The sequence below is a fragment of the Hypomesus nipponensis genome, chromosome 11 (genome assembly GCF_054491055.1).
Source record: "Hypomesus nipponensis isolate SF chromosome 11, ASM5449105v1, whole genome shotgun sequence".
Classification (NCBI taxonomy): Eukaryota; Metazoa; Chordata; class Actinopteri; order Osmeriformes; family Osmeridae; genus Hypomesus; species Hypomesus nipponensis.
Genome location: NC_140371.1, coordinates 13,081,038 through 13,091,541, shown reverse-complemented (window position 1 = coordinate 13,091,541; position 10,504 = coordinate 13,081,038). Strand labels below are relative to the sequence as shown.

Sequence of the window (10,504 nt, the reverse complement as noted above, 5' to 3'; positions counted from 1 at the left end):
TTGATTATGAGTAAAATCCTTTTTATTTCAAAATCATAGACATGATAAAAACAACATTCAAAGACGCCTGGTTGAACATTTGGTTCTTCCTGTCAGTCCGTCCTATGTATTGCACAGATGACACAAATTACATAATGTGATTCTGGCTGAAGAGAAAGCGTGCTATTTCGTTGAGGAGAAAGGCCTAAGGTAAACCGGCTAGTGACACAGTCAATCCAGCTCTCTCCACGACTGCATGACAAGCTCTACCAAAAAAACCCACAGGATTTCCTGTGTCATCGTGTCCAAGGCATCGTTAAAAACACACAAACACGCCACCCTTTTCGGTTTGAGGGCTGTCATATTTGGTAAGATCAGAAACCAAACGAATACACAGTATTAGTAAAAAATTCACAGCCAATAAATATGAATTGCTCGATCATTCCATGATAACATTTGCACAGAACATTGATGAAGAATGTATTCTACTGATACTAGCGAGTTGTGTACGGTACAGCTGAATACATCTGAGGACCGTCCTCTCCTAGACAACAAAGCAACAAGACAACAGGACAGGACACTACACAGCAAGTTGCCATGTTCTCTGTCGTCATTGCCGATGGCATAGGGCTTTAGATATTCCAAACATATCCTACATTGTACAGTCAAGTCATGAAGACACCAGCTCTGATTTTCCTAGTCAATTGCAATGGACTGCAAAATTCATATGACGGTCAACCATAGCAAGTGTCCCCAAGCAGAGAACGACACCTAAAAAAGGTTCCCATGATCATTTTCAACTCTCTTCCTTGTCCTGGTGATTAGTGATTGGCCATGGCTGGCTCCTCCATCTCCTGATTCATTGGTTGACTGCCGAAGCCGCTGTCTACTGTGCTATCTGATTGGGCAAAACAAAACAGGTAGAGTATGAACCAGGAACCAAATCTGGTCAATGGACAATGTTGTGTTTGGACAGGAAGTGATCAGTTCAGTACCTGTGCTTTGTTTATCAACTCTCAGTTCAGCTTGTCTCAGTAGCCGGACTCCATCAGTCAAACCCATAGACTGGAGAGCATCCACCAGCCCTTCAACTGGACCTCCACCCAGCTAGACACACACACACACACACGCACACAAACACACACACACACACGCACACAGGGGGGAGACATGTCAGCTCACCCACTTCTCAGGAAACCGTGGTCCGCCTCTCAAACAAACATTGCGCAGTGTCGGCGTGCGGCGCGCACACCTTGTAATTCTGCAGCAGGTTGTGGCACGGCGAGGGGCTCTCCTGGTACAGGTGTGCCAGTGTGAGCATGCCCAGCCTCTCTGCCAGCAGCCTCCAGGGCACGTCACCCACACTGAGGATCTCACACAGCTTAGCGAGAGTGTCCTCGTCCAGAGCCTGACTCTCTCCTGCACAGAGGACAAGCGAAAGATCCTGGTTCAGATACCTGGAGCAATGCCTGGCACGGAACCGAGGGGAGATTCCCCCAAAGGAGCCTGTAGCTGGAGAAAGTCATTCTGCATCGAGGCAACTGGTGAAAGAAGAGATGGCAGAAAGAAAGGTAGGGAGAAGGGTATAGTCTCACCTTCTTTACTCGTGGATGGAGGCGTCTTGATGTTGTGTTGGCTGGGCTTGGGGCTCTGTCTCGACTCCAGAAGGTTTCTCACCTTGGGCATAGAAACACGGCACTGTCAAATAGCAGTGCAAACGGTCCATTCTAGAATACGCATTTAGAATCGAATTGAATGCCGTTTGGATTTGTTCCGTGTGTCTCACCTTTCGGCATTTGGCCAGGTCCAAGGGCGTGTGTCCGGTGGCTGGTCTCTTGCGGGTGTTCACAAGCTTTCTCTCGGGCGAGAGCGTCTGTGAGATCGCCTCTGCCTGTCCGCTACTTCCTCTCTCTCGTTCGTCCTCTTCCTGTTCTTCGTCTGAGGAAGAGGAGCTGGAGAAGAGAGGCTCATCGTTTTCCAGGTTCTTGTCAGCACCTGAGGACATCGAAAAAACAAGGTTTATTATCTACATTTGTTCAATTCAAGCTCGTCTCAACAGTTATGGGTGTGTGTTCCTGTTGTGCTTTTCCACGCATGTCAGTCATTTTACACAGACCGTAGACTTTTAGTAAGAACAAATCCACATTAATGTGTGTGTGTGTGTGTGTGTGTGAGGCGTTACCCGCGGCGACGAGCATGGAGCAGAGGATGGGGGAGCCCAGGCTGGCCGCAAGGTGGAGAGGGGTATTCCCTCCAAACGTGCACATGTTCACATCTGCCTTTAGCTGGAGAACAAAGGAGACAAGGTGAGTGTGTGTGTGTGTGTGTGTGCATGCAACAGTGTGTAAGCGTGTGTTCTGTTGTGGAAGGGTATGATGGATGAAATGAATGTTATGAATGTGGGGGAAATGAGGTGATTCTTTGAGACGTTTGGTGATGGTGAACACTTACATCTGTGATTAGACTGCAGGCCACTTTGAAGAGATTTTCCCTGACGGCCAGGTGGAGGGCGGAGCATCCACTCTTTTGCTCTGGGGCATTGATCTTAGCCCCGCCCTCCACCAACAGACGCAGGCAGCGCTCTCCTCCCTTCCTCACGGCAAGGTGGAGAGGGTGCAGACCTTAAGGAGGGACAGAAGTAGAAAGAGAAAGAGAGAGAGTAAGCCTTTGTCTATGAAGTTTTAACCGACAGTATTTTAATATTTCGCATTTTAGTCAGTATTCAATGAGTATAAAGGGGATTACAAAGGACTAGGCAGTGGCAAGAGTTATAAAACACACTTCTTCGACACATTACAACCCAGAACGAGATAAGAAAGAAACGTTCGACGCCGCTTTCATCCCCTCACCGTGGTAGTCGGCCATGTTGACCAGGTGGGCGTAGCGTTGGCCCAGGTGCCCCAGCAGGATGCGGAGGCAGACGTCGTCCGCGGCCAGCGCAGCCAGGTGGAGGGGGGAGCGACCGTCCAGATCCTGCAGGGTGGGGTCAGCCCCCGCCCTGAGAAGCACCTCCACCACCTTGGGCTGCCTGGTGATCACAGCCAGGTGGAGGGGGCCCTGAAGAACGGAACGGAAACACGCGCTTGAGACACGAGTAAATCAAACGGTAGAACCGCGTCGGTTATTTGACCTCATCGTAGAAACATGCAACTGGCTGAGTAAATGCTGTTGAGAGGGTGCGCCGGTATTGGCAGCTTTTGAGCTTTGTTCAGGGGGGTGTGTTACCTGGTTGAGGTGGTTGGGTCGGTTGATAATCTTGTGCTGCTGGGTGCGGAGGATAGTGTGGATCAACTGCTGAATCACTGCCGTCTGCTGGTGAATGATCGCCAAGTGCAAAGGCCTGCGGGGAGGCAAAACACACTCAATCAGCACCGGAAACCAAGACAAACACTTCCAAATCCCACGGCACAATGTTACATTACTTTTACATTTAGTCATTTAGCAGACACTCTTATCCAGAGCGACTTACAGTAAGTACAGGGACATTCCCCCCGAGGCAAATAGGGTGAAGTGCCTTGCCCAAGGACACAACTTCATTTGGCACAGCCGGGAATCGAACCAACAACCTTCTGATTAGTAGCCTGACTCCCTAACCGGTCAGCCATCTGACCCCTTATGTTAAAGGACGTCAAAAGGAGCACTGCGGACAAGATGGACTCACGTGTCGCCGTTGTCATCCTGGACTCCACATAGGTGTCTCTGCATTGCCAGAAGGACGCGCACGTCCCCAGTGCTGCAGTACTGGAGCAGTGCCCCTGCGGTCTGTCGGGCTGTCTGACTGGCCCTGCTCTGGAGAGAGGCAGCTGGACACAAAATAACAAGGTCGTCAGGGACGACATACCTTCTACCGTCTGTTCTCGAAGACGACAACAACAACAACATCTGTCCGTAATCACATTCACATCTTGTGTGTTCGATGCTTCAGACCGTTCAAATATTCTGTTTCGTGTCAGGAACTGGGAACACCGTAAAGTGTGTTTGGGGAGAATCAGTGACTGTTTGACGACTCGTCTCTGTATCCTCCAGGCATACATACCTATCTGGAAGAGTTGCCTTTGTAGTGGTAAGCCTGTCTGTCCAGCCGTCTGTCCAGCCGTCTGTCCAGCCGTCTGTCCAGCCGTCTGTCCAGCCGTCTGTCCAGCCGTCTGTCCAGCCGTCTGTCCAGCCGTCTGTCCAGCCGTCTGTCCCCCCTGCTGCTGGTTCCCCCCTGCCTGTGGGGCGGGGCCTGACATTTGGGTCCCTCCTCCGAAGCCCCCAAACCCACCTCCATAGAAGCCTCCTCCATTGATCTGATGATTGAACTGGAAGCCTGACCAATGGAAACGATGATGAGTACAATCCCCGTGTCACTGAGGTGACTTGCAGTCGCAGTCCGTGTTTCGACAAACAACATTTGTCATGAAGAAAAGATCCAATTTGCGCTCATCGAACTTGCAGTGTTATAGCATTGTCATGTACAGCTGTGTGCCCTACCTCCTCCTCCTCCTCCAGTGCCACCTCCAAATCCCCCGGCTCCTCCCCTTCCTTGTGGCCAGTTCCCGCCCAGAGACCCGCCTCTTCCTGGATCATAGGGGTGTGGCAGAGGCTTCTGCTTTTTCCTCTGAACCTCTTCTTTGTCTGAAACAAAGACCGAAAGAAATCGGAAAAGAGGGGGTGGGAGAGAAAAAAAATGGTGATTTCAAAAGTGCCTGGTTTGTGCTCATTTGATAGGTTTCTTTCTAAATACCCAAATATGATTCGAGTAGGAGGCATCTGCCCCCATTTCCACTGAGAAAACCCCGCAGCCCGGGCTTTTCATCTTGAGTCATTCGACTCAAATATCCCCACATCCACAGCCGTAGCTCACCTTGGTCCTGGGGCTTGTAGGTGAACTGTTTGGGGTCGCTGCAGTCTCCCCCCTTCTTCCTCTTCAGCTGCAGGAACACGGTGACGGGACGCTCAATCTCTGTGCTGTGGTACTGCGGCGTTTTGAATACAATGGCGTACTGTGCAGAGGAAAAACGCACGTTGAAGCGATGTCATTAAGAGGGAGCGAGCCAAATCGATGACAAATCCCGTTTAATCATCCACACACGCACGCGCCCCAGTCAGTCTGTACCTGTTTGTGAACATCGGTTGGGGAGAAGTCCCCAAAGGCCTCCCAGCCCCCTTCCTCTTCCTCCTCATAAAAACGAATCTCAATATCGTCTGGATTGCAGAATAGGCATGGTCAATGTAACATGACGGTTTACGTATCAGTGAAATCCTTCAATCAGTGCAAGCATGGCTACACTCCTTTACGTATTACTAGTGGATAGGAGACGGTCCCTCACCTTTCTGGACCTTGTCACACAGCAGGAATATCTCATCCCCTCCCATCACCGAGCCACAGGTCTTGTCCATGCGGGAGATCTTCAGATTGGAGGCGTTGGGCGATTCTACAATGAGCATAATAATACATAATTTTTTCCACATTTTCTGTTTTGTTTTGTCAAACATGAACTTTGAAAGGTAATTCACAAGGACACGAGTTGATGTTCACTCACTGCTGTCATAGATGGGGTTGGAGACCACAGGCTTCAGGGCCCTAGAGAATCCCCCGTTGCTGTCCTGGAGGTAGGCTGTGAACATTAACCTTACAATGTTCAGGTCCATAGTTTTGCCCAGCTCCTTGGCTTCTTTTGTTATGGCCTGTTCCTCTTGATCTGTTTGAGACAAGTGGACAAGGTGAGTTTCAATACAACACATTCAACTCTGTGCGTTTGTCTTTGGCTCGATTATCTTGAGAACTGTTGAAAATCGGCAGGTGTATCGCTCGGGACCCAACGACGCAAAGTGCTGCATGTGAAGTGTTTTGGATGAGTGGTTCCCTACAAACAAACATGATTGCTGCTATGTCGAGCTGCGCTAAGCATTGGCAACCATGCATCTCGCGAGACGCCAACAGCTTGCACTAAGATCTTCACCCAGACAAAGGCTTCTTTCTGAACTTCTCTGATTCGATTCTCCTCAAGTCGATGGGAGGTTTGCGCGCCACCCGAGGCCGGGCTCTCACCTGTGATGTGGTTGTGCTGGCCTTTCTGTCTCTTCTTCTCTTCTCTGAGTCTCTTGACCAACATCTCCACCACCCCTCTCTTGGTAACATGCAGGATGCCCAGGTTACTGAACCTACAGAGGGAGGGAGAAAGTGAAAGGGATTCATAAAAATCAACATTCACGTTCTACTCTACCGTCTGTATATGTCGCACATACTGGCAGTGGTGTCAAGTCATAGAGTGGAAAAACAATTATGTTATAGCTATAATGCTTTTGAAAATTCCAAGGCAACCGTTTCAGTGCAAATCCGTAGCTAGTAACAATAATAAGATTAGAACAGCTATGTTTTTTTTTTTATTCAACTCTTTAATGTTCTGTGATTTAATAAAAAAAAGACGTATAAAAAAATAAAATTATTGTCAGCGAAGTGTTGTCAGTCCGCGACAAAGAAAGGTTGGTACTAACGAGGCAGTGAGTTCGTTGGGGCCCACATCCACTGTGCATGTGCCGCTCTCTGAGCAGTGTCTCCCCACCAGACTGTGGGCATGAACACGAGGAGGGTCTGAGTGTGTCACCAGCTGCACCTCCACCCTGGCATGGCCAACATAGTTATTCACCTGGAAAGGAGAGGGAGAGCTTAGAATACCTCTCACATGAATCATTACAAAGATAAGAACATTCAAAATGATACTCAAAAGGTCAAAAAAAAAAAAAAAAATGATATCTTATTGGGCAGATAGCATGGTATCTGGCTTGATATTGAGACATCTAGCTGTCAGAGCATTCAAACCACAAACAGCTGAAAGAACAACAGTTGGTACTGTCTCTTACCCTAACAGTAGGGTAGGTTCTCCTGTTCCTCTCACTAGAGGCCCCAGGCAGGCCTCCATGAGATGGACCCTCACACTCATAGCGGAATCTGAATCCTCTCTACACACACACACACACACACACACACACGCACGCACACAAGGATGTCAGTGAATAATTCCCTAGTTCTAGCACTGCCTGTTACAGAAACAGTAACTTCCTACATCCAGGACTTTCCAGCGTGTCATGTGCAAATACCAAAACACCAGACAGAAGCAGGGCACACTGCCACCTTCACAGGATTTCTACTATAAGTTACGAGAGGATTTCATAAGCTTTTACTAAACTAAGGTTCGGTATTAAGGTACAAACTTTGAATGCACATACTATGCAAATCATTTTGTAGTTTCACTATGAGAAGAAGGAAGCATGTCTTTTTGGGCTTTGTGAAAATATTTGAGCAGAGGCTGAAAGACAATATTAGATCATTCCATCCAGCACAAAGAAATTGTGGGCTTACTTGTTTGGGCTCCTCAATGATTTGAATGTAGGGTCCATGAGCTGAAATACACAAATTTACGCTCAATCCTACTGTGAAAGGAAGTTCATTTGATGACTTGTTTTTGTGCATACCACACACAATAGTATTTTTTTTGCCATTAAATCCATCACTGATATCTATAACACATGGATTAGCACAACATGTGTTAAAGATACCAGTATGATTTTTTTTCACACTTGCCACAATCTAGCGATAACGTAAACATTCAAACTAAAACGAAGTGAGTAAAAGGTCATGTGAACGTACCTGTTTCAGGGATGTAAGGTTCAATCTTGATGTCCACAGGAGGCATGAGGTCGTATGGTAAATTCATGAACTGCTGAGATTAGAGAAAGGTTTTAACCATTTTCAAAGGCTTCCATTAAATGTATTTCTGATGATTGTGTTCTTTAATTTTCATATTATTAAAAGCAAATGTTTTTCAAACTATTCTGATGAACAGAATACCTTCCACACCCGAGTCAAAACATGTCTCACACACATTTTACACAAAGCAGCTTACCTCATTTTCAAATATTTTCATGTTGTACTGACTGTCATCCATCCTATAATGAAAATAAATAAATGGAAAACACAAATTAAACTGGATACCTAACCCAATTTAACCTTCCCACCGCAAACAAGCCTGTCAAATTCTCATAAACCTGCATTACCATGCTGAGCTACTTGAATACAGGAAGCTGTTTACTGTTCTCACTGCATGACCAACCTGAGTCACTTCGAGTCCTCTCTGTCTTTCCACTTGAAAGAATACTAAAACAACATGTACGTAAACCTTTAGTTTTACTCCCGACTGAAACAGTAGTTTCACTTTCACAAAACTACAGTGGTCGTGAACAAGGAAGGCTGTTCTGATCTCTTCTTCTCTCTCTTTCACTCAGTCCCCCCTCCCCCTTCTACTCACTCGAGTCACTTCCAGGAAGTAGGCCAGGAAAAAAACAGAAAGGAAAGCCCCCAGAATACCAGCTCAGTGCTGCCGCTGATGTCAGAGTGTCACAGTACACCAATACAATACAGGTCTGTGAGAGCCAATAGCCTCGCTCTGTTTTCCATCGTCTTAATATGGAAGACTCTCCCTGCCCTCAGGCTTGATCATCATTATTATTTTCGGTCAGATTCCGTTCTTACCTGGGTTGCAAGCATTAATATAATAAAAGTATCTGAAACTGAAAACTGGCATGAAATGTGGAACATTTGAATAAAACTCCTTGCTCAATTTAAGGGACACCCCCCCCCCCTCTCCCCCAACTGGGAGATGATCAAAAAAAAGTGTTTTCATCTGAATAATACGGAATGTCCCTGTGCCAACAGGGTTGCCCCTATTCTAATATCATCTACCAGTGCAGCATCCATGCACTTCCGATCTGGAAGGGCTTACAGAAATGTACAAATACACTTAATCATAAGACACCTATGAGCACCTAAGGGGGAAATTTGTGTGATTTCTATCTTCAGGTTTTCTGCATCTTCTAGTAAACTACAAGCCATGAAAACCCCCAAGTGAGTGTACAGGTAAGATCTAGAGTAAGGGAAAGCAAGGTATCATTTTCCCTAAAAGCATTGTTGGAACTTCATATGGTAATTTAACATGAACAACTAAACACTAGTAACACTGGATCTAAATAGACTTGATAACAAATGATTGGGTCATATCCAATATATCTAAACTATGATATGACATTAATGAGATGCTGTGTATAATATGCAGTATTGGTAAACACACTATGGTTAACTACATTTGGGCAACAGGCCCTTCAGTATCAAGCTCTGTCACCTTTTTTTATGGATTTTATGGACGTGCCAGTAGTCACATCTTTGTGACACAGACTTAAAGTAACCGGATGTTTAACAGGAGAAGTTGCCATGTATAATGACTAAGCCTGTTTGAATCTCCATTTTCAAGACAGAGGTAACAGCCTCATCAAGCACATCCCGTTTGATTAGTCCTTGGCAGTGGGCACTGCTTGCCACAACTGAAGGCAATGCAAACCAAGCTCAAGTTGGTGCCTTTAGTGTTATTCATCTTAACAGGAAATGAGTCCAATTAGACACTACAGCCCCAGTCTTTCTATCATCTATAAAAGGATGGAGAATATGCCAACCAACGACGTACTCATTAAGCCAGACCAAACTGCATAACAAGAACAGGACAATACATACCTCAGTGCGCCAGACATGGTGGCTGTTATTGGATCATATGCATGGATGAGGAAGGTGATGATGAGGATGGTCAGTGTACACTGTGAAAAGAGGTTAAGAATATAAATTGTCTTTCTTGTTTTCTATCTTTCTACTATGCATGTATAACGCTAATCATCTTCGTAATATCCACAGCCCATCCCTCTCTAAGATATCAAGGCTTTAAGCATCCCACTTGGAGTGACTGTCTCTAAACAGATCCGCTGACTATTATGGGAATTTCCAGGCTGTATACAGGCTTTAGCCTATAATTGGAGCCAAACTATGTTTTTAGCCACTCATCATCATACACCTATAATGACAATGTGAAGCGCAGACTTCCTAAATTCTAAATGTTGACATGCTTGCTTATAAATAATTTAGATATTCTGCAAACCTTGGCACTTATTATATAAAAAGTATAGCCCACGTAGGCTACATGCATTTCTTATCACTCTTTCCTATTGCCTCACTCTCATATGTACAATTTAATTAAAGCTGATGCAATTATGTATAGTAACGAAGCGTGCCCCGAGTGAATGCGGCTTGTTTTGACACTTTAATACAAAAACGTTATTTACCTTGATGTTTGTCGCCTCTGAATGACCCTTGTCCACCGAACACTGCTTCGGTTTATTTATCTAGGAAAATGGAAAAGTATACTTCCAAACCAGGATCACAGCACAAAAAGTTCAGTGACCAGAATTTGTTCCATGTATTTCCCCATCGATAAAACATTTGTGTTGATTTCGTCCTATTGGTTCTATAACTTACCGTCGTTCAAGTTGGCTGGAAAGCCCCGGAGTGTTGGGGGAATTCCGCAAAAGACGAATTTGATTGGCTGAGAGACTAAAAGACCTGCCTTCATTCAACATCGTGTGCCTGATAAATGTGGCATTATAGAATTGTAAGTCTATGTACTACAGATTTATTTGGTTTAAAAATACATAGATGACAGAC

The 10,504-nt window shown here is 45.8% G+C and overlaps 1 protein-coding gene across 4 annotated transcripts; it reads right to left on the bottom strand.

Annotated features, from left to right (window-relative positions):
- Positions 1-10,334, bottom strand: nfkb2 (nuclear factor of kappa light polypeptide gene enhancer in B-cells 2 (p49/p100)). Of its 4 annotated transcripts, XM_084709068.1 has the most exons (25): positions 10,319-10,334; positions 10,126-10,185; positions 9,527-9,606; positions 7,869-7,911; positions 7,613-7,685; positions 7,325-7,365; positions 6,826-6,924; positions 6,460-6,611; positions 6,014-6,126; positions 5,505-5,663; positions 5,292-5,396; positions 5,078-5,166; positions 4,826-4,964; positions 4,453-4,596; positions 4,016-4,288; positions 3,641-3,782; positions 3,205-3,319; positions 2,829-3,036; positions 2,431-2,600; positions 2,162-2,264; positions 1,766-1,974; positions 1,575-1,656; positions 1,232-1,398; positions 975-1,086; positions 1-877 (listed from the first exon to the last, which is right to left on the bottom strand). In XM_084709068.1, the coding sequence occupies exons 3-25, from the start codon at positions 9,541-9,543 to the stop codon at positions 801-803; spliced, it is 2,832 nt and encodes a 943-aa protein (XP_084565194.1). In that variant the 5' UTR covers positions 9,544-9,606; positions 10,126-10,185; positions 10,319-10,334; the 3' UTR covers positions 1-800. The 4 variants fall into 4 exon arrangements, with proteins under 4 accessions (XP_084565194.1, XP_084565195.1, XP_084565196.1 ...); XM_084709069.1 differs by lacking the exon at positions 10,319-10,334 and having other exon boundaries at positions 7,613-7,682; positions 10,126-10,289; XM_084709070.1 differs by lacking the exons at positions 9,527-9,606; positions 10,126-10,185; positions 10,319-10,334 and adding an exon at positions 8,076-8,250.
- Between the last annotated feature and the right edge of the window lie 170 nt (positions 10,335-10,504).

What these genes read in the sequence shown, in the direction of transcription:
- nfkb2 (XM_084709068.1), bottom strand. An exon ending in GAACCTACCCTACTGTTAGG is followed by an intron (nt 6,612 to 6,825) that starts GTAAGAGACAGT and finishes TCTCCTTTCCAG; the next exon opens with GTGAATAACTATGTTGGCCA. An exon ending in CACTGGAGGAGGAGGAGGAG is followed by an intron (nt 4,289 to 4,452) that starts GTAGGGCACACA and finishes TCCATTGGTCAG; the next exon opens with GCTTCCAGTTCAATCATCAG.